The sequence below is a fragment of the Perca fluviatilis genome, chromosome 7, assembly GCF_010015445.1.
Source record: "Perca fluviatilis chromosome 7, GENO_Pfluv_1.0, whole genome shotgun sequence".
In the NCBI taxonomy this organism is placed as follows: domain Eukaryota; kingdom Metazoa; phylum Chordata; class Actinopteri; order Perciformes; family Percidae; genus Perca; species Perca fluviatilis.
In genome coordinates, this window is record NC_053118.1 from 36,217,908 (window position 1) to 36,241,176 (window position 23,269).

General features: G+C 38.9%; 1 protein-coding gene across 2 annotated transcripts in view; it reads right to left on the reverse strand.

Moving 5' to 3' along the window:
• The window catches only part of LOC120563179 (atrial natriuretic peptide receptor 1-like), a 125,379-nt gene that overhangs the window by 25,578 nt on the left and 76,532 nt on the right, over positions 1-23,269 (reverse strand). For both annotated transcript variants that reach the window (XM_039807335.1, XM_039807336.1), the window contains exons 5-14: positions 13,665-13,759; positions 11,494-11,629; positions 10,522-10,606; positions 10,100-10,217; positions 7,614-7,688; positions 6,836-6,913; positions 6,590-6,694; positions 6,425-6,496; positions 6,117-6,279; positions 5,215-5,370 (exon numbers count right to left, since the gene is read on the reverse strand). In XM_039807335.1, the coding sequence (XP_039663269.1) occupies positions 5,215-5,370; positions 6,117-6,279; positions 6,425-6,496; positions 6,590-6,694; positions 6,836-6,913; positions 7,614-7,688; positions 10,100-10,217; positions 10,522-10,606; positions 11,494-11,629; positions 13,665-13,759 (1,083 nt within the window). The remainder of the gene's footprint in view (positions 1-5,214; positions 5,371-6,116; positions 6,280-6,424; positions 6,497-6,589; positions 6,695-6,835; positions 6,914-7,613; positions 7,689-10,099; positions 10,218-10,521; positions 10,607-11,493; positions 11,630-13,664; positions 13,760-23,269) is intronic.

The following is a 23,269-nucleotide window of genomic DNA, read 5'->3' on the forward strand; positions in this document are numbered from 1 at the left end:
ATTTTGAAATATATTCTTTGAGGCACAGGACTATGGAGTTAGAATCATGCCAAAACCTCACACATACACAAACACACACAAAACGTGTTTTATTCACGCCCAACGATTCACAAACAAACTCAGTGTGATTTGCAAATACAAAACATCATTCACAAACTAATGCATTTTGTTCTGCAAATAAGAAACCTACCTATCAAACAAATACAGTATGTTTTACACATACAAAAACTTATTTCTTCAATGACAAAAAATCCTGCAAGTACAAAATAAAATCTTTCAAGTACAAAAAAAAATCCTTCAAGTACAAAACCAATTCTACAAGTACAAAAAACTGTTACGTGACTTTTGGCACTAATTTTCCGCCTTGCTGATCCACACACAAATGTCCTCAGATCCACACACAAATGCAGGTACATTTTCTAACAAATGTCCTGTAATTTGCACTCCACAACAGCAGGTGGCGCTGTTAAGTCAATTTAAGCCTACAAGGACCATAGATATATACATGCAGATTTTTTTAAATGTTATTACGGTGCATAACTTACTGGAACAAAGCTGAGCAACGTGTTGTTGCTGGTGACAAAACCACTGATTATATATATGTATATTGAAGTGATGCTGGCGTTAAAGACCCGCTGATTGTTGTCTGATTCTCTGAAATGAATGCCGGCATTGCATTGTGGGAAATCGGCTTTGCATGCGCCCAACTCTGATCATATCTGTTCTGTCTTACAGCATACTGTAATATTTCACCAGTAATAAGACCAAAATAATATTATTAAAATAAAGAAATGCATACTATGATAATATCTACATATATGTTGCTAGATGTAGTATTATAGTTTAAAAAATAACAAAACAACAAAGCAGCTTCCCTGGCCGAAATAGACCGAAATAATAACATTAAAAGAAATACAATTAAACCATGATAAGATCTGGTGAATAAATGTTGATTAAAACAGCGGTTATTGGGCTAAAAATACCAATAATAGTAAAGCTGTATACAGCTTCTCTGTACAGAAAGAAACGTGCTGTGATCAGTTAATCTGTGCGTAGACCACGGATGATGCCTGTCATTGACTTACATGCATCGCATCCATGGGCCCGTCACAGAATTTTCGGCGAATCTGTGAAACTGCCACCGTTTTTGAGTTAAGGGGCCGTGTTCATTTCACAGAATTCTGTGAGACCGGCAGCCTGTAGGCTACTACGAAGCAAGATCAACATGCTGGATTTCTTTCAGTTACCCGGCTTCACCTAACCTAACAACCGCAATACAGTTGCTGCTTCCTAAAACAGGAAGGAAAGCTGGCAAAAAAAATAGCGACATCCTGTTGACACATAAGTCCTTTAACCCTTGTTATATTCTTAAGGTGATAATAGGCAGACTTTGTTATTGTCTTAACGTGTCTGTTAAAATTCAGGTCAGAGTCCATAATTACACCAAGATTTCTGGCTATGTCTGTTGTTTTTAACATTGTTGTTTGAAGCTGAGCGCTGACTTTTAATCGTTCCTCTCTTGCTCCAAAAATAATCACCTCAGTTTTTTCTTCATTTACTATAAGAAAGTTTTGGCACATCCAATCATTACTTTGTTCAATGCACCTAGCCAGTTTTTGTATTGGACTGTCGTCCCCAGGAGACAAGGTTATGTAAATTTGTGTGTCGTCTGCATAACTATGATAACTTATGTTGTTGTTTTCCATAATCTGAGCCAGTGGAGCATGTAGATATTAAACAGAAGAGGCCTCAGAACGGAGCCTTGGGGAACTCCACACGTCATATTTGTGTGGTCAGATGCATAATTACCTATAGACACATAGTAGTACCTATTCTTTAAATAGGATTCAAACCACTTTATTACTGAGCCAGAAAGGCCAACACAGTTTTCCAATCGGTCTAGTAATATGTCGTAGTCGACCGTGTCAAATGCAGCACTGAGATCGAGTAATACTAAGACTGTAGTTTTGCCACTATCTGTATTTAAGTGGATGTCATTAAATACTTTAACAAGAGCCGTCTCAGTGCTGTGATGTGGTCTAAAACCTAACTGGAAGGCATCAAAAACATTGTTTAGTGACAAAAAAAGGTTGAGTTGTTGAAAAAAGGCTTTTTCAATGATTTTACTTAAAAAAGGAAGGTTTGATATCGGTCTATAGTTGTCCATTAGTGAGTGAAGAGACGTGTTTACAATCTGTAAAAGATCTGAAACCAAACTATTTGAAACATTTTTTAAAAAGCCGGTTGGTTAAATATCAATAATCAACAGGAGGAGGTTTTCAGATGTTGTCCTCCAGGTTATTTTGGTTAAAGTTTGAAATTGTGTCATATTGGAATTTATTTTGCTTGAACACTGTGACAACGCATACCCTGTACCTGTTATGGAGGCACTGATTGTTTGTCTAATTTTCTGAATTTTTTCACTGAAGATGGCAAAGTCATTGCAGGCCTTGCTGGATAAAAGTTCAGATGCTATTGCTATGGGAGGGATGGTTAACCTATCGACAGTAGCAAACAAAGCACGTGAATTATTTTTAATTTTAGCAATAATATCGGAGAAGAAGGACCGCCTTGCATTCCTTAGTTCCAAATTATAAATGCAAAGTCTCTCTTTATAGGCATCATAATGGACCTGGAGATTAGTTTTTCACCACCTTCATTCAGCTTTTCCATATTCTCTTTTTTCGGATCTTACAAGTGTGACATTTCTGGAGATCTTTTCTTAACAGAGACAGCTTTGACCTAAATGGCATCAATAACATTTGTAATTTTACAATTGAAATTATCTACAAGCTCAGTGACTGAGACCCCAGAAATGGCGGGTGTGGAGGAGAAAAGCTGAATGAATGATTCAGTGGTGTTTTCAGTGATGTATCATTTTCTTATTGTCTTTATTTGAACCCTTTTGTGCACAGAGATAGAACCGTTGAAGAACACACAGGAATGATCAGAGAGAGCAACATCTGTCACCACAACCTTGGAAATGATCAGACCCTCAGAGATAATCAAGTCCAGAATGTGTCCCTTATTGTGTGTGGGCTCCGTCACATGCTGAGTCAGGCCATAGTTCTCAAAAACACAACACAGTTCCTTGGTTCCTCTATTCTGCGGGTTGTCATCATGAGTGGTGAAATCACCAGCAATAATTACACAGTCAAAGTCAATACAGATCATAGACAGCAGTTCAGCAAAGTCATCGAAGAAAGCTGCACAGTATCTGCACAGAGCTACTGAATAAGTTTCTTTTCCACCCGTATTTATAGCCAATCTGCAAACCAAACTTTCTTTCCAAAAAACGTCAGCCTGATTCTGACTTCACCTCAGAATCAGACCTCAGTTGAAGGCCTTTTTCCCCCAAAAAGAGACAAGCCAAAAAAGAATAATTAAGAACCTTGACTTTCCTGGAAAACAAACAAATTCTTTCAGCCTCATATATCATTTTTCAAGTTTATTCCTGGAAAGACTGTTTTCTTAGAGCAACAAATGTGTTGTCAGCATGTGGCTACTAAAGTACTAAGATGAAACCCAAGAATGTGTTTTTCTAGGCTCTGTGTGTTCAGCCCACTTCATTCCAAGAAAAAAACTATCCTCAGCATGAAACAGACGTATTAGAGCATGTACACTTACTTAAACATAAGTGGTGGTATATAATTAGGGGTCCAAGCCCCTAATTTATCATAAACCTACTTTTTCTAACTCCTCCTAGACTGATCTGCCAGACCGACCTGACAAAATGTTATCAAAATCATTTTTATTTTATTTTTAACTAATTTGTGTAGCTAGCTACGAAAACACGAACTTTGCCATATCGCGGCCAAAATAAATGGTATCAAAGCCAAACTTTATATTCTTGTTTGCCATGACCCTCTGGGCCTGGAGGAAATTAAGCTAGGATGCTGAAAGTTGCATTTCGGGCAATTAAAATAATTAGCATAATACACTAATTAAGACACTAAGACACTGCAAAAAAATTAACTAATAGATATCAACCTGAAACTTAACCAGTTGATTACTTACATTAAGTAAAAACAATTTGTACATTATTCGCCTGTAGTGTAATTATATCCACTAGGCCTATAGATGATATTTCAATCATAAAAGTTGATAGGAAAACAACATGTCTGGGTCAAAGACATTTCCAGTATACTACAAAAACCATAAAAGCCCCCAAAAATAATCGGTTACACTTTACTTGAAGGTATCTACATAAGAGGGACATGACACTGTCATGAACGTATCATAAACATTATTTATTAAATATATTTATTTAATCTTTATTTATCCAGGTAAGTCAATTGAGAACAATTTCTCATTTGCAACGACTACCTGATCACATTCACACAGTTCCACGTTCATACCCGGAAGCTTCCCGGAACAACCACAGTCTGATCTGCTGGCCACTGAGCAGCTCCATTGGAGCCGTTGGAGGCTAAGGGCCTTGCTCAAGGGCACTTCAGTGATGGTAATGAGGGAGGGGACAAGCGCTGCTCTTTCACTTTCCCCCACCCAGATTTTATCCTGTCGGTCTGGGGACCTCCCGGTCACAAGCTCGCTTCTTTAACCATTAGGCCACCACTGCCAGAACAAGTCATAAACATTTATGACAATAAGTTATGGTTATGGTTATGGTTCATGTGTCATGACAGTGTCATGTCACTCTTATGTAGATACCTTCAAGTAAACACACGGTCAAGTCCCTCCCTACATCTCTGATTTGATACAGCTACAACCCGTAGTCTGAGATCATTAGGTCAGATGCTTATAGTGGTTCCCCGCACTCATTTTAAAACTAAAGGGGATCGGTCATTCCCAGCAGTGGCTCCTAGGCTGTGGAACGACTTGCCTCTCTCACTACGTTGTGTGGATTCTGTCGAATCTTTTAAAAAGCAGCTGAAGACTCTGCTGTTCAAGCAGGCTTTTACTTAGTCGAGGGGTTTTTATGGTTGTTTGTTATGTTTTCTATTTGTATTTCAATTTGCTTGTATTGTGACTTCTTGTGTTGTATTGCATTTTATTGTGAAGCACTTTGTGATTTGTATCTGTGAAAGGTGCTATACAAATAAACTTTACTTACTTACTAAAGAGTTACCAAATAATCTTAAAAAAGAAAAAATGTAGATGTGATCGGAGAGGGACTTTAGGGCGGTCAGGGTAATTAGACCCTTTAAAAAGCCAAAGTGTCCACACACTGCACCCTGCATACACGGGTCCTACCTTTGGGGCTGAGAGGGTCCCCCTCCAGGTAAAAGGCTCCTCGGCGCAGCGCCACCTCCTGGAGGATGATGCTGAAGCTGTAGACGTCTCCTTTCTGAGTTCCCTGAGGAGGAGGAGACTCCATCCTGAGCAGCTCTGGAGCCATCCACAACCTCTCTGCAGCCAAAAGATAATAGATTTGATATTAAACTTTAAATTTTGTTGATTTTACAGCTTCGGGGAGTATATGATTATGCAGTATCTACGTTTCTTTTAATCAGAGTTTGATGTTGATCGGACAAAGTATTTTTGCTAATTGAATGTTTGGTCATATTGATAATATTCTTTACTTCTTATTTAATCATATAGTTCCTGATATGAACTTTAGACACTGCATTTCATCAAGCAAAGCTCTTGTACAGCTGCTTGCTTTCAACATTTAACATTTAAAAAACACGTTCACGACATTTTAGTCATACTATACTATGACTTTTTTCTGACTGACATTTTTCGACATCTATGACTTTTTTTTGCCTTTTTCCAGATATTATACTATGATTTTTTAAGAATCTTTTTAACATACTATACTATGACTTTTTTATACATACAATAGTAGGACTTTTTTACTTCTTTTTTTCCCGCAAAAACTATATTATTACTTTTTTGACATACTATTCTATGACTTTTTTCCACATATTATACTATGACTTTTAACATTAAATATCTTCTAAAATAAAAGAAAAAATCACTTTAATATATGTGAGAATGTGTAGATAATTTCCTGTAACATGCTACTGGAGCACAAATGTTTAGAGCAATACATGTAAAAGCTTTCAGGATAAAAGGCTGAAACAGTGTCTGGATGTATAAATCAAACAAACAGTAGAAGTGGAATGGACAAACGGCTGAAACGGACGACTCACGGGCGTAGTAGGCGTAAGCGTCTTTTCCCGAGTCGGTCAAAGATCGGAAGCTGGACAGACCGTAGTCTGTGATCTTCAGGACGAAGCGGTTGTCCACGACACAGTTGGACGACTTGAGTTTACCGTGAGACACGATGACACTATTGTGGAGGAACACCATGCCCTACAGTCAGAGAGAGAGAGAGAACTGTATATACACATGTTATCAGGTACATACAGTGTTATTCAGAGATATGATGAATGTTAACAAGAGTAGAAGAGTCTGAGAACAGGTGTGGAAGATATAAAACATTAATAAAGAAATGTACCTTGACGATGTCATTGATGAGGGAATATTTGAACATCCAGTCCAGAGTGATGCTGTCGTTCTCCAAGATGTCCTGAAGTCACAAAATACAGACTGTTAGACAGACACACAGACAGACAGACAGACAGACAGACGGACAGGCGGACAGACAGACAGACAGGTGTACCTGCAGACTTCCTCTGGGACAGTACTCTGTGATGATGCAGGTGTTGGGAGGGTCGATGCACGCTCCAATGAACCTGGTCAGATGTTCGTTCTGAACGTCTCGCATCTACACAAAGTACACAAACTATATAAATATACATAGATATATCTTCCTTTTTCCTGCAGAAGATCTACACTCACTTTACTTTTTTGCTGAGGAATTGAATCAGTCGCTCTGTTCTGAATCTGAGAACCATGAGACACTCACATGTTTGAGTTCAAACAGGACCTTCCTGTTCAGCTCGATGCGTTTCCTGTTGGTGTATTTGATGGCGGCAATGTTTCCCTGAAAGAACACAGAGAGAGCGAGAGAGAGACAGAGAGAGAGACAGAGACAGAGACAGAGACAGAGAGAGAGAGAGAGAGAGAGAGAGATCACTGGGCTGCCAAACACTAAATTTCAAACCTTTAACTGTAATCCAAAACAAAATCTTGATCCTAATCTAATCTAAAGTAAAACTACAAACCCAAATCCTGAAGAAGTGATGTGATAGAAACACTTTCATATAGTGGCTTCAGTTCCCCGTCGTATAGGGCTGTCTTACACCCAGGGTAAAGCGCTGAAAATATTCTAAATATACATACACTTAAACTGATAGAGATGTTTTCAGGCGTCTAAAATGCAGGACATTGCTTAGCTTCCGTGTCGGTACTCCTGTCCGCTTCTCCAAACTGGGGCCGCCATCTACTGTAGCTAACAACACTCACTATGGAGAAGTAGCTCATACAACCACACTTCAAAACATCTGGGTAAATATATGTTTCAGTGAAATGTTAGGAGGATAAACAAATGAGCTTTTGTGCATCCATCCCTCTGAGATGTAAAGGGCATCACTTCCTTTGTCACAGGAGCTTTTAGACGTTGTGTGTTTTGAACAACTGATGAAAGCTGGATGTAGTCAGACAGAGCGGAGAGAAGAGACAGTCTGTAGTTAGACTCTCTCAGGAATTACTATCAGCAGACAACAGAAAAGCAACAAACGTACCTTGTAGTATCCAGTCTTTGCAAAAACCTGCATGTTTCCATCTCCAGTCATCAGGGAGCCGTAGTTCGAGCCTCTCTGGAGACAGACACAGGGTCAGAGAGAGACAGAGAGAGTGTGTTGTGTGTGTGTGTGTGTGTGTGTGTGTGTGTGTGTGTGTGTGTGTGTGTGTGTGTGTGTGTGTGTGTGTGGTCAAGAGTGCTTTGACTGCTTCATATTACAAAGAACAAAAGACACAAGAATGAAACAAGTCAGGGCCAGACGAAATCTGCGGACGCAGAATTTCGCAGAATTTTGCCCAGATTTTCAGCAGCATTTAAATAAAACAAAACATAAACTCAGAATGTTAAAACTTCTCCACCCCAGGCAGAAAAAAATCGCCATTAAATTCTGCCGATTTTCTCCTCTGTGAGAGAGGGTGTGTGAGATTGTGTGCGTGTGTGTATGTGTGCACGTGCGTGTGATTGAGAGTGTATGTGTGTGTGCGTGTGTACCTGTTTTACTATATTCGTGGGGTCCAAAAACCGGAGAATACAGTATACTTTTGGGGTCTGCACAGCCTTGTGGGGACCAAAATGTTTGACCCCACAACGTTAAAGGGCTGTTTGAGGGTTAAGACTTGGTTTTAGGGTTAGGGTTAGAATTAGGTTATGGTTAGGGTGAGGGTAAGGGTTAAGGTTAGGCATTTAGTTGTGATGGTTAAGGTTAGGGTAAGGGTTAAGGTTAGGAATTTAGTTGTGATGGTCAAGGTTAGGTTAAGGGGCTAGTGAATTCATTATGTCATTGAAGGGTCCCCACAAAGATAGTGAAACAGATGTGTGTGTGTGTGTGTGTCTAATCCCCATTAGGTTCAGCATAAGCTAAAAGCTATTCTTCCTGGGGTCCTGCAATCTATCATGTGACAATACAATTTACAACATCACATTACACACCATACGCACAAAGACATTACTTCACATTACACAACATTTGAAAATACAAATCATATTTTACAGTTAACGCAATCAATCACACATAAAACATGAATAAATAAATAAAAATTACACTACTCCGAATAGATTTATTTAAAAAAAATAAGATATAACAAAAAGCCCTATAACAGAATCTCTCTAAATTGATATTAAATATTTAAATCTCTTTGAAGGTAATATTTCTTAAGTGATTTTTTAAAACCATACTGACTGTTTTGTTGTTTGATAATATTTGGGAGAGAGTTTAATTCACACATTGCTCTGTATCTAACTGAACGTTGAATTGATTTGGTTTTCACTTTAGTAAAATAAAACTACCTCCTACTGCATGCCTCGTTGGATAATGATGTGTATCAGTACTAAAAGATAGTTTTGTATATAAAGTAAAAGGTGTTTTGTTTGTTGTAACATTATGTAAAAAAAACATTACTGAATACACAAATCTATTTTTAACTTTAAACCATGAGAGGCTTTCATGCATTTTATCAACATTTGATCTAAACCCACATGAGAGAGCCACACGTGCCGCTTTGTTCTGAATCACTTTATATTAATTGTTGAAGTGCTGGACCAATCACAGAGCAGTAATCACATGAAACAACAAAGCATGAAGTACTTGTTTAACGGTCTGTGGTGTAAAGTGTTTTGCACACCTTTTAATAACAGACAAAGTGTTGCCCATTTTAGTTACCAGTTTCTGAACATGTCTATCCCAACACAATCTATTATCAATCATCACTCCCAAAAGTCTAACCTCTTCTCTTTGCTCCACAGAATTTTGCTCTATGCTGAGTTCAAGTTTTGGTTTGGAGCATAAAGAAAAATGAGTTCCAACCACTAGACAGGTAGTTTTAGATACATTGAGAATCAATTTGTTACTCCTTATCCAGTCCACCACTGACTGTAGCTCTCTCTGTAGTTTTAAATTTAAATCACCAATATCAGTTCCTGCTAAATATATAGTGGAATCATCAGCAAATATTGAAATGCTTGCTTTATCTGAACGCCATGTTCCACAACCCTTACCTTTGAAAAGCTTCCATTAAAGTAAACTAATTGTCTTCTATCTGTCAAATAACTTTTCATCCATAATAATGCAGTTCGTGAAAAACCATAATATTCCAGTTTTTTTAACAGTAAGTTGTGGTCAATTATATCAAATGCTGCAGTGAAATCAAGCATTACAACACCTATTGTTTTCCTCTCATCCATATCCTTGAACCAGTCATCAACCATCTGAGTCAGGGCAGTGGCTGTTGAGTGTTTTCCTCTATATGCATGCTGAAAATGTGTAATTAAATCATTATTTATTATACGTGTGTGCACATGCGTGTGTGTGTGTGTGTGTGTGTGTGTGTGTGTGAGAGAGAGTGTGTGAGATTGTCTGTGTGTGTGTTTGTATGTCTGTGTTTGTGTGTGTGTGTGTGTTTGTGTTTGTGTGTGTGTGTGTGTCTGTGTGTGTGTTTGTGTTTGTGTGTGTGTGTGTGCGTGTGTGTGTGCGTGTGCGTGTGTGCTGACCAGTGACAGTGTGATCCTGCTGCCGCTGCGCAGCACCTTGTCTATGTTGCTCATCTGGATGTCGCACCAGGAAATCCTCCAGAGCTGAGCCACCAGCTCCTTCTCCAACTTCATCTTCCTGCAGAGAGAGAGAGAGAGAGAGAGAGAGAGAGAGAGAGAGAGACCAACTCTGAATATGAATGACCAAATTTAAGTTATATTTCTCTATGTCCCAACCGTCAGCGGCAGATGGCTGCCACCAAGAGTCATGGTCTCTCCGAGGTTTCTGCATTTTTGAAGATGAAGTTTTTCCTCTCCGCTGTCGCACCAAATGCTTGCTCTTGGGGGGGAAATTGTTGGGTCTTTGTAAATTATTGAATGTGGACTAGACCTACAAACACTGCTGATATAGTTTAATGGGAACAGACAGCAGCAGCTCTCACCTGTAGATGAAGATAGCGATGGTGAGAGTCATCATTAAGATGAAGAAGATAACGATGGAAACCATCTGATGGATGGTGACCGTCTCTGTCAGAGAGAAAGAGAGAGACTATTTAATAACCTCGGCACCCATATTCTGTTCAGAGAAACAACTGAATTTAATACACTGATAATACAACATAAATGTTACAAACCATGAATGAATATTGAATTATAAAAGCTGTAGTGCGCGACTATTTTATCTAAATGAACGTCGGTTACATTCAAGCCATTGCCAGTGAGTTGATACAAAGCTAATTAAGCCTATTGGCTCCAAAAAACTCTCTCGGTATTTCTCACTGTGACTATGTTTACAAAATGGTGTGGTCCGCGCAGCAGCTCGAGTGATGCGTTTTACGTCATCACTGAGAATAGAAACAACAGCGCTCAGCTTTGGAGACTAAGAGGACTCCTTCAACAGGTGAAGGCATGGCTGAGAACCCGGAAAAGCGCCCAAGAAATGTTTCAGTCAGTGATTGTACTGCTAAGAAAAGACCTACACGTTCAGCAGAAGGACTAAAATCCAAAAAAGAAAGTGACCGAAGGACCGACCGTATCTCTGTTGCATAAAAATTACAACCCCTTTTTTTTAAATCCTCTGTCTGATGGCATGGATCACTCAGAAAATACGTCTATCCCATTACTGTGCACGAGCGCTCCCCCATCCTCCTTGGTTTTGACGAGATAAACGCTACTAGCAAATGCACAGAGGAGGGTTGGGGGTAGTGCGTGATCACTAAAGGCTTGCTTAATGTGGATGCACCAACAGTGTTGTTGTCATTACTTTTCCTCATGGGGGAGACAGAAACTACACACTATAACTTTAAAAGGCATTGGAAAGGTCAGAATTCACAGACAACAACTGAACTGAAAAGGTACAAAACTGAACAACAATGTTCGACTGAAGTAAACTGGTTCTAGTTTCGTCCACTGACTTGTGAGGCAGATGGGGTTCTCGTTTTTGAAGCCGCAGACGGGAACATCGCGAGGACGAACTCCATCCAGCCACTGCAGTGTTGATCCAGGGATGGCAGTTAGCTGCTCCTCTGAACTGTTGTACACCAAAACTATCTGCAACAAAACAGAACGAAAAAATACAGGTTTTAGAATTTGACTTTATGCAGATGACCCAGTTCTTTGCTTTTATAATCATTTCTCATGCTGAGCTCAGTTTACTGAAAGTATTCATGTCTGTTGCACCTGTCAGTGTTTCAGGGGTGGAAGAAGTATTCAGATCTTGTACTTTTAAGGTATAATATGTAATATTCCTGCAATGAAATGTCTAAAAATGAATAGATCCATGATCTATATTTTAGTTGCAACAATTAGCATCTACGTTACGTCAACAGCTACAGGAAAATAAATGTTAAAGTTTATGCTACACCCTTCCACCAAATTTTAAAGAAAACTAGGCCAGTAGTTTTTCCTTTCCATAAACCCAAAACATACCTTGTCTGATGTGCTAACAATTTTAATCTACTGTATATGTTATTGTTCACCTGGTAGGCGCTGGTGTTGTTGTCGATGTATTTAAACATAATTTCTGTTAGCTGGTATACGTGAAGGAAGAGACGGAAACATAGGTGATGGTAAACAAAACGTTACGCATCGACAGATATTAGCACTACGTTACATCAACAGCTACTGAAAATTAATGTTAAATCTTAAACAAGGAAGATTACTGTAACAATTACTTTTATTAAAACTCAACAAAATGTCATGACTTTTCCAAATCTTTCAAGGATTTTACTAATTCCATGACTTTTCCAGGTTTCCCATAACCATTGGAACCGAGGGTACGTCCGCCAAAGGCAATGCCCCATCTCCTAATGTCAACGTAAGGGAACATGGACGTAAATTTCATCTAATAGTTGGGAAAGCCAATAAACATCTCGCTTCATTAACTTAATATAAATAAAATGTTTGAAATATTTTTTTGTTTGTTAAAATAATGTTTTGATTTTTTAAATTGACGACAGCAGCCGACAGTGAGTAGTTTGTTTGTTTGATCAATTAAGCCTCTTAAATCAACACTTACAGTAAGATCCATGACTATAAAACGCTTTAGGCATATCAAAATGTTAGTTTAAACTTTTTTTTTGCAGAAAAAAGTCCAGAAATTTGACATCACATATGTGTAATCTGTCTTTGTGTCAGTGGGATAAGTTCTAAAACCTCTTTCTATCTCTGTTTTTTGAAATCACCAAACTCATAGTTTATTTAAATTACATACCATTTAGTTTATTTAATTAATTAAAACATGAAAACATAAAACATAAAACATAAAGGAGGAGCTAATGCAGACCCGATACCCGGCTTGTGTGTGAACTTTGCTTTACCCTGAGCTAGATAATAATAGGGTTGCACGATATTAACAAAATGTGATATTGCGATATCAATATTAATTCCGATATTTTTAAACATATGCAAAATTACAAAAGTTATGGAAAAACGCATCAAAATAGATTCATAGCAAATAAAACAAGTTTTCTTACAATACAAGGTTTATTTCAACTGACAGACAAATTGGACTGGTCCAACATGAATAAATAAATAACGAAAATGTAACGTTTTACTGCTTGTACAGTATAAAATAAATAAATAAAGAGAACAGGACACAACTTTTCTTTTGCTTCTCTGATTCGTTCTGTTTTGTTGTCTCTTTGTTGTATCTATTTCTTCACTTACACTGTCACTCTCTCGTGGTACACGTAGTATGCTCCATAGGGTTTGTCACGTGTGCTGACGTGTACTAACATGTGCACGTGGCACAGTAACTGGCCAATGAAATAGGATCATTACAGCATTTCAAGCGGGCTCTAAATCGAACACAACTAAGCCACACAGCCAACGGACGGGATGCAGCGCTCCACAAAATAAACTAAATATTGCAAATATTGCAACCCCTTTTGATATAATATTGGGCAACGTCATATTGCGATAACGATATTGACTCGATATATCATGCACCCCTACTAGATAATAATAATTTCACGGTCCTTGCTAGTGAATCCCACGTAATATTGCGTATTCAGTAACGTTATAGCATATCGCACATATTCCTCATATTGTGCAGCCCTAATATACAGAATATGTTATTGTTCACCTGGAAGGCGCTTGTTTTGTTGTCAATCATGTCCCACAGAGCAAAGTCCGTCTCTCTGTCTCCGTTCTCGTCCAGGTGGACCTGTCCCGTTACACCTGAGGAACACGAATGAACAAACAGAGTCACACATTGCAGATGTGGTATATATTTGCTGAGCTACTCCACAATCTTTCCACGAATCCCCTGGTGACCCTCTGGGGCAGTGGTTCTCAAACTTTTATCAATAATGTACCCCCTTTAAACTGTTTATTCAGCTGTGCCGTCAGTGTCTAAACCACAACATTGTACTGAAAAACACTCCTATGCTACATTTCAAATGTTTACAATCACTAAATCCAGTCATTATTTTTGTGTATCATTATTTTAGGAATTATGCATGACTGATATTTTGTAAATAAACATTTTGTAAAAATCTCACGTACCCCTGCAGTACCATAAATTACCACTAGGGGTACTAGGAGTTGTTTTCATTTTTGATATTTTGGTGGTGTTGTTCTCTCTCATTTAACCAGACAAGAACATCTGTGTATGAGACACACCCTGCAAATACAGAGTGGCAATTTGTCTTCTTAAAATATGAGTTTCACATTTGACAGACAACTAATAAATGCGCAACACCTGACTGAGTCTGTGCGGCATCATACTGTGCATGGGACTGAAGCAATAATAGAAGAGAGAGAGAGAGAGAGAGAGAGAGAGAGGTGTTACATAGATATAGAATCTATGTAACACCTATTGTATTTAATATGTGATATGTACTATATATATATATAATGCATATATATATATATGCATTTTCTGTAAACTGCTTTGACAACAACATGTTTTCTTTGTCCATGCCAATAAAGCAAATTGAAAAATAGAGAGAGGGAGAGACATACAGAGAGAGAGAGACAGAAAGAGAGAGAAACAGATAGAGAGAGACAGATTGAGATACAGAGAGACGATAGAGAGAGAGAGAGACAGACAGAGAGACGATAGAGAGAGAGAGACAGAGACACAGAGAGAGACACAGAGAGAGAGAGAGAGAGAGAGAGAGAGACAGACAGACAGACAGACAGACAAGACAGAGAGAGAGAGAGTGTGAGAGAAGTAGTAATAAATGTCCAAATGAATTCAGGAGCAGCTTTCATTAAAAATAACCAATATTAACAGATTAACAGGGCAAGACAGACTGGAACACACACACACACAAATATAAATTAGGAGATTCATTTTGAGAAAACATTGTGTTCTGTCTGCTGCTGTGAAGGTAATAAAACCAAAGTGATGTGAGAGCTGTAAAGTCACTAGTCTGGACTGGAAGTTCCCAGACCTGCTGTATGGCAATTTATTTATATAGCACAGTTCATACACTATAGAGCAATAAAAAAGTGCTTTACACACCAAAAACAGATTACATTTAAACAACAATAAAATATACAGTGGCACAATAACCGTAAAAACACGAGCGAAATTACAAGATCACATATAAAAGATGAACTAAATGATGAACACGGTTGTACAGGTTTAAAAAGTTTGAAATGTTTGAACCCTCGTGTAGTCTTCCTGTCGTCCTGTAATCCTAATTTAAAGGACATTATACCTAATTTTTTTGTTAAAAAAGCAGAAATTATGATGACTAATAGTTCAGATCAGTAGACTGGATAAACCCTGCAGCTCAGGCTAGAAACCTGTACGTTTATCTATCCTGCTTCTGTTACAAATCTGCGGGAACCAATCACAAACTGGCTTATCCACCTGGCACGCTATTGGCGGGTTTAACACGATGACGACAGAGAAGCGACCAAGCAGCTTCTTGCTTACATTCACCATAGCGGCCACCGAAGTGGAGCCACCCGCTGATGCCGCTGTCGCTGCTACGTCACCCTGATTATTGGTCTGATTGTTTGAAGGACTATCCAACTGCGTACAGAGTCATTTAAACTATGTCCAACTTGTGCAGGAGAAAACACCAAGGTGGTTAGCAAGCCTCCGCAAAGTGTAGCTCCTATGGCGCCATTTTGATGCTAACAAGCCATCACCTCCCGTTAGCATCCTATTGTCACTTTGACAGTGAATAACTTTACATCTGAAGTGTTTAAAGAAGAAAGAAACACAACAATGTATAAAAGGCTCCATTACCTTGTATCTCACGTTATGGCTCCGTAGCAGACGTTTTTATAAAAATAGGCTAACGATTGCGTCATAACCACGCAACTTACTGTCCCATAGTAGAGGAATTACCGTATAGTACAGGAGAAGCTCACAGTTTGGACTCACATTAGCTGTTTAGGTTTAATTACTAATGTTAACTAGCATGTTAGTGATCAGTAATTAGCCTGTGCCTATGTTATCTCCTTACATATACCTACGCTCTCCGTCTCTGTAAGATTGGGAATGATTGAGATTTCTCTCGGCACAGCTACCAGAAGACTTCACACTTTCAGACAGGTTGCTCACGTCACATCTACGTCTTCAAGCTCAGTTGGAGGCTGCGAAGTAACGCTCAGCCAGCACCGGGAACAGTGACTAATATCCTTCACTGGTCTCTGTCCAGAGACACGGGGTCTGGTGGTCCATTTTATATAATGTCAATGGAAAATACAGAGCAGACTCCCCAGACTAATTTTCAATCTTAAAAGATTGAGCTTGGTCTGGTGATAGCCAGACCACCAGATCAGAGGATGTTGAGTGAATCACAGGCTGGTTTATGTCAAAGTTTAGTCAGGATACTGTTTTAAAACATTTAAAAACATTTTTCAAATGCTATGAAATTGAATAAAACACCCAAAATTGAGAAAAACGCGACTATGCGATCGCATAATTCAATGCATAATCAGCCAAAGCCAAATCATCTGCAGCTTAATTCATTCTTCTTCTTCGCTACATCTTAGACAGAAATATTGTATTTTTTACTTCATTACATTTATCGGACCATTTACAGTTTTTTACAATCACTTTGGCACTAATTTCAGAACCTTGACGTAATTTTTCAAAACTCTGGACACAAAACTCACAACCAATGATCAAAATGCACATTTTTTAAAACTCTAATACTTTTTTCAATTGCTTGGATATAATACACATAAACCAAAGATCATTTGTTCATTTAACAAAGATCACCTGTTCAATATGACACAACTTAACATCAAAGTACTACTATTTCAAAAAGCATTTCACACATTACATTTCAGATGATTGTCTATTCATTCCATTACAGTCATCTAACTATCAATTGATACAACCGCTCAAAATGATAAGTAACTGTTGCATTACTCTTAATGACTGTATGGAAACAGACAAACAATATTCCATGTTTAGATCATGAAAGTTTCAAGATAACGAGATTCATTGTCACCAATTAGTTTGGAGCACGAACCAATCATACATTATCTATGGATGTAATATTTCATCATCATTCTTTACTGTAATGTATTACTGTTTATCAGACACTGTTTCTTTGAGACTATTTACAGTATTGACAATACTGCACTGTATATATACATATACATATATACTTGTACCACATTGTTCGCCATGCCTGAAGGTTTTTTCCAAGATGTTTCGCTAATTGCAATGTAGATGAGAACCTGTGGCCAAATCCACAAGACAGAGTTGATGAAGATGTAGAAGTACAGTAATCACTTCTTTGTTTAGCTTTTTACAGTACAAGCAAGTTGAGGAACACTGCATTTGATGTTTTACAGTACTGTCTTTTCTATTTTGTAGCTAATTATTTTGCTTTGATTCAAGTAAACCTATGTTGTGATACTGTATTGTTTTTCATCAATATATTTCAGGTTATGGTCAATGAATCCACTGTCTGTAGTTTTCTCTCTACTACTGCAGTACTTTTACAGAGACGTATTTACATCTAGTACCATAATGAAACATATATTACCTATTTTGTACTACAATATTTAATGATTGTACGAACGATGCCACAGTGAAACTATGGGTAGCTTGTGTGTGGGTGATCTAAAGTAACGTTTCAATGGTATTTCACAATCAGTTTGTCTTTTGAACCAATGATTGTGCATGTGCAAGATATATTTAAAGATATGAATGCACAATGCAATGTTTTGAACATTGGACAGCGTTACAAGTGATGACCGTTTTGAGTTTTGGGTCTAGAGTTTTGAAAAATGACGTCAAGGTTCTGAAATTAGTAGCAAAGTGATTGTAAAAAACTGTAAGTTACTTTACTAATTAAGATTTGCACAAAAAAACGATTGAAGAGTTTATAAAATCAGAAGTTTTTTTATAAATTAAACTCACAAACAAACAGGAAGAGAAATCTCTGCCAATCAACAGTTAGGCGTTTGGGTTTGTGTGTGTGTGTGTATGCGTGCGTGTGTGTGTGTGTATGTGTCTGTCTGTGTGTGTGTGTGTGTGTGTGTGTGTGTGTGTGTGTGTGTGTGTGTGTGTGTGTGTGTGTGTGTATGTGTCTGTCTGTGTGTGTGTGTGTGTGTGTGTGTGTGTGTGTGTGTGTGTGTGTGTGTGTGTGTGTGTGTGTGTGTGTGTGTGTGTGCGTGTGTGTGTCTCTGTGTGTCTGTGTGTTTGTGTGTGTGTGTGTGTGTGTGTGTGTGTGTGTGTGTGTGTGTCTGTGTCTGTGTGTGCGTGCGTGCGTGTGTGCGTGTTTGGTAAGGGGTGGGTGGCTATTAAGACCCAGACAACTCATCTCCATAGAAACACGGCAGTAAGGGATCAGGAGAGAGCAGGCAGTGATTGGTCAGAAGGAGGACACACATGAAGAGGTAAGAGCACAAAGAAAATGTCAGGGTACAGTTATGACAATCGAAAACGATAATAAACACAGATTGAATTCACAGTTTATTAGGCGGTTTTGTTCTGATGACGTGTGAAACGGTGATGTCAGGAGGGGGCGGGGTCAGAGGGTCTTTATGTCACAGGATGACATTTCACAGGCGGTTATTATTGGACGAGGGGCACGCCCCTGCCGCTGAAATATCTCAGTTATTGAAGTCATAAATATATCTTCTTGACCAAACACACACACACACACACACACAGACACACACACACACACACACACACACACACACACACACACACAACCATGGGATGCTGTTATCAATGACCTGTGAGAGTTTTATGTCCTGGTAAGTGACGCATTGCTTTCAAGGATTGTGTGTGTGTGTGTGTGTGTGTGTGTGTGTGTGTGCGCGTGCGCGTGCGCGTGCGCGTGCGCGTGCGTGTGGGTGTGAATGGTTGACTTCTGCTTTTACCAATGAACAAAGGCTACATTATGAAGGTAAATATGGTGCAAAAGGTGAGAGCTTGTAGAATACAATGTGAGAACTTGCAGAACAAAAAATCTTAACTTGTATGTTAACATAAATATTTATAAAATATTTGCACACCTGTATTCTGAATGTGAAGTCCCAGAAAAAATATTCACAAATGTGTAGATTGATATTTGAATGAACACAATACTACATTTTGGTTTAAAAACCAAATTACTTTTGCTACATTTCTGCCTTGCATCCACACTACTCCAGCATTTCCGAGCCCCTAAAACGGAGACTTTTGGAAACAGACATAGACAGTAGACAGCATATACAGACACTCTCTTTCAACTAACTCCAAAAATCTCAAAGTGTCTTTTGCGATGTGTCGCAGCCTTGCCGCGATGTGTTTATTGCGCAAGTTGATATTGTGGTAACAATAAAAAAGCGGTATATAGTGCAGCCCTAGTTTTTGCCCAGATAGCCTACTGAAACGATACTTTTAAAGCAGTGCTGGTGCTTAAACAGTGCCTGAACAGATAGAGCATAAAACAACAGTCGGCGAAATAAAAGAACAGTTTGTTTATGGCTATGGCCATATGGTCAAATTTAAATAAAGGTTTGGCGCGGTTTGGGAGGTCTACAACTTTCCTCTCAGCTTTCCCCATAGACAGTTAAAGAAATGCACCAACAGAGCCCGTGTCTCTGGACCGAGACCAGTGAAGGATATTAGTCTCTTTCCCGGTGCTGGCTGAGCGTTACTGAGCAGCCTCCAACTGAGCTTGAAGACGTAGATGTGACGTGAGCAACCTGTCTGAAAGTGTGAAGTCTTCTGGTAGCTGTGCCAAGAGAAATCTCAATCATTCCCAATCTTACAGAGACGGAGAGTGTAGGTATATGTAAGGAGATAACATGGGCACAGGCTAATTACTGATCACTAACATGCTAGTTAACATTAGTCATTAAACCTAAACAGCTAATGTAAGTTCAAACTGCCTGCGAGCTTCTCCTGTACTATACGGTAATTCCTCTACTGTGCGACAGTAAGTCGCATGGTTATGTCGTATAATCGTTTGCCTATTTTTATAAAAACGTCTGCTACGGAGCCATAACGTGAGGTACAAGGTAATGGAGCCTTTTATACATTGTCGTGTTTCTTTAGAAATAAACAACGGAATGGGAGTCAATGGGATGCTAACGGGAGGTGATGGCTTATTAACAAAATGGCGCCATAGGAGCTACAGTTTGTGGCCGCTCACTTACCCCCTTGTCTTTCCCTGACGTTAGCATGTGGCTACATGTAGCAGGGTATGTAATGTAAACACTGCAACATGCCTGCCTGGAGCAGATGACCATATATGGAAACCCGGCTCGGTGTGACATCATAAAGGAGCCGAGAGTAGAAAAAACAGAAACTGGAGCGTTCAGGATCTGAGGTTTTGGCTCACAGGGATGTCATTTGCCATTTTACTATGGTTTTGAGTATGATGTAATTTCCTGTCTTTGTTCTCTCTCTTCTCTCTCTCTCTCTCTCTCTCTCTCTCTCTCTGTCTGTCTCTCTCTCTCTCTCTCTCTCTCTCTATATATATATATATATATATATATATATATATATATATATATATATATATATGTGTGTATATACTGTATATGCCTTGGTTTCTGATCTATTAGGTTACCCCGGCACCAAAGAGCACCTAATTAGACTTTTATCATCCGCCACCAAAAAGAAGCGCTCCTTCTCTCTGTCTTCCCACACGTTTTACCTCGTTATTTGGAGCAGCTTTGGCCTACATTTAACATGAACATCTGACGTTGTAAAATTACAGATATGACAATTAATACAGAAAAAGCATCAACAATTGTGTTGTCTTCCCGTGGACCATGCAACTTTTTGTTTTTCTGGGTTTTTGTCACTTTTCCAGATGTTTTTTTAAGCATTTCCTGACATTTTTGTCAATTTCTTTTTGGTCACTTTTTCCATTGACTTTTTTCAGCACGTTTTCCAATATTTTTTGAAGCTTTTTCCGTCATTTTTGTCACTTTTTTCAATGTTCTTTTATCATTTTTTTCTCTCCAAATGTTATAAAATTGACTAAAACAGCCACATTCAATATAAGTAGTGAACTTATCATTTATTTTACTTGTGAAGAGCGTTGCATGGAACCATCCATCTTATTTGTTTTTACATTTTGGTTGAAAGAAAACCAAATTTTTACTATAGAAACAATTTGAAAGTGGGTCAAATTTGACCCGAGGACAATAGGAGGATTAAAGGTCCCCTTAAAGGACCTAAACAAATGCTGTCATTTGTCTCTCGGGGGACAAGTCTCGGCAGTCAGCGCTGCATCTGATGAAATACTATGAGAGGCCGTATAGGCGATAATTCATTCTCGGTCTCACATACAACACCAAACCTCACATATACACTATTATACTCTTACATATATACGTGTAAGAGAGTATGCCAGTTTACGTGCAAGAGTATAATGGTGTATATGTGTGGTTATAGTGTTGTATGTGAGACCAAGTATGAATTATCACCTATACGGCCTCTGATATAATACAGCCATAGATCTGTCGTAATATTTCCGATCCATCAAACCATGTGAGAAGTGGCTGTCCATTAGTTAATGGAGCGGAAACAGCCGGGCGAGCTGTAATCTGATCTCCCTCTCCCTCCGAACCGCGGTGCCTCCTTCCACTCAGGTCCCATTTTTCACGATATTATCTCTGATTAAATCTTATTACGCTGCCTCGCTGTCTTTCTCCCTCTGTCATGCCTTCTCCTTCTCTTTCCTTCTCCCTACTCATATATAATTGTCCCTTTTGTCGCTCACAGTGGCTCATCATGCTCTATGAAGTGTTAATAGTTTAAAATGCATGGACGGAGAAAGAGTAGGGAAGGTAACAGAAAGCTAGAATGATGATTTCCCTTAAAGACAGAAAATGCGATTGTGCAAGAACAAGAAGAGACACTCATTCAGATTGGTGGGATTGCTGTGGACGAAGTACACAGAGATACACTGGTGAGAGCCTATGAGGTTTAACCATGTATCAGCTCATTTAAATAGCTCACGTTACTGTATTGTGTCAACAGTTAACTTCATTTAGTGCAAATGTTCCACCAAAACAAGTTCCTTCTTGAGACTATTTAGCAGAGCCACCGCGATTGTAATCGGTTTAAAGAAATGCAAACAGCCCAGACCGTTTTTTTTCCTCCTATCCCAGAATTCATCTGTGGTGTAGCCAGACCTTTACTCCACATCTCGGTGGAGATAGAGCTGGCAATGCGAGACTTTTTAATGCAGCTAATTAGAATCAGGTATTCACCCTAACCCCCGTATGGTCCCATTTAATCGTGTCTTTCAAGAACAAAGTGAGTCCTGGAAAGCAGACAGTCTGACAGTTTGAGAGTCGTTGGTTTATTTCACAACATCTGTTTCAGTACCTGTTGACCCCCCGCTGCATCTGTTTAATTGCATTTACAGATCTGGTTTTAGGGGGCCTGTTTTGGTCCTGAAAGCAGAAACCTGTTGCCTGGTAACCGGTATCACCTCATCCTGGGCGTTATTCTGCTTGTAAATCAAAGATTAGAAAAGGTTGACAGATCTCATTATAACGTCTGTGCTCATTCACGGCACAGCGTCAGGTCAGACTCGGCTACAGAGCAGCACGAACACGTGTGGAATAATCTACGGTAGCCAGGAGGAGACTTCAAGAACAGACAATAACAGTCTGGCAGCCCCCCTGGTCTCTGCTGCCGTCAGCCGCCCCTTTCTGTCATTACAGACAAAAACTAATCATTTCGGAAGCCGCAGCTCCTCTCGGGGAGCGACTGAAACGGACAAGGTGGGGTAGGTTTTAGGGCTGCACGATATTAGAGAAATATCTAATTGCGATTATTTTGACTGATATTGCGATTGCGACATGATTCACAATATTGGACGGAATGGTCATTTTGTATCATTATTCTCATTTTCATTGAAAAAAGAAATATATATATATGTATATATATATACATATATATATATACACTGTATATAAAATTATTGAAGTGTGATTTTTTGCGAGAATCTGTACCAAACAAAGATGTTTTCTTTAGTCTGTAGGATACGATTTGTAGGGATGTCTGAGCAGCGCCACAATACTTTATTTTAAAATGGTTTGACACATATTTTGCCTTTACAGGTTTTCTCATTGGAACTACAACTGCAGCTAAAAGTTACGTAGTGTTGCTTTAACAAATACTGTGCCCCCCCCTTCCCCCTGCAATTTGGATATTGCGATTTTGATAAAATTGCGATTATTTGTGCAGCCCTAGTAGGTTTAGTTTCCATATTATGGGGGAGGGGGGGGGGGCACATTATAACA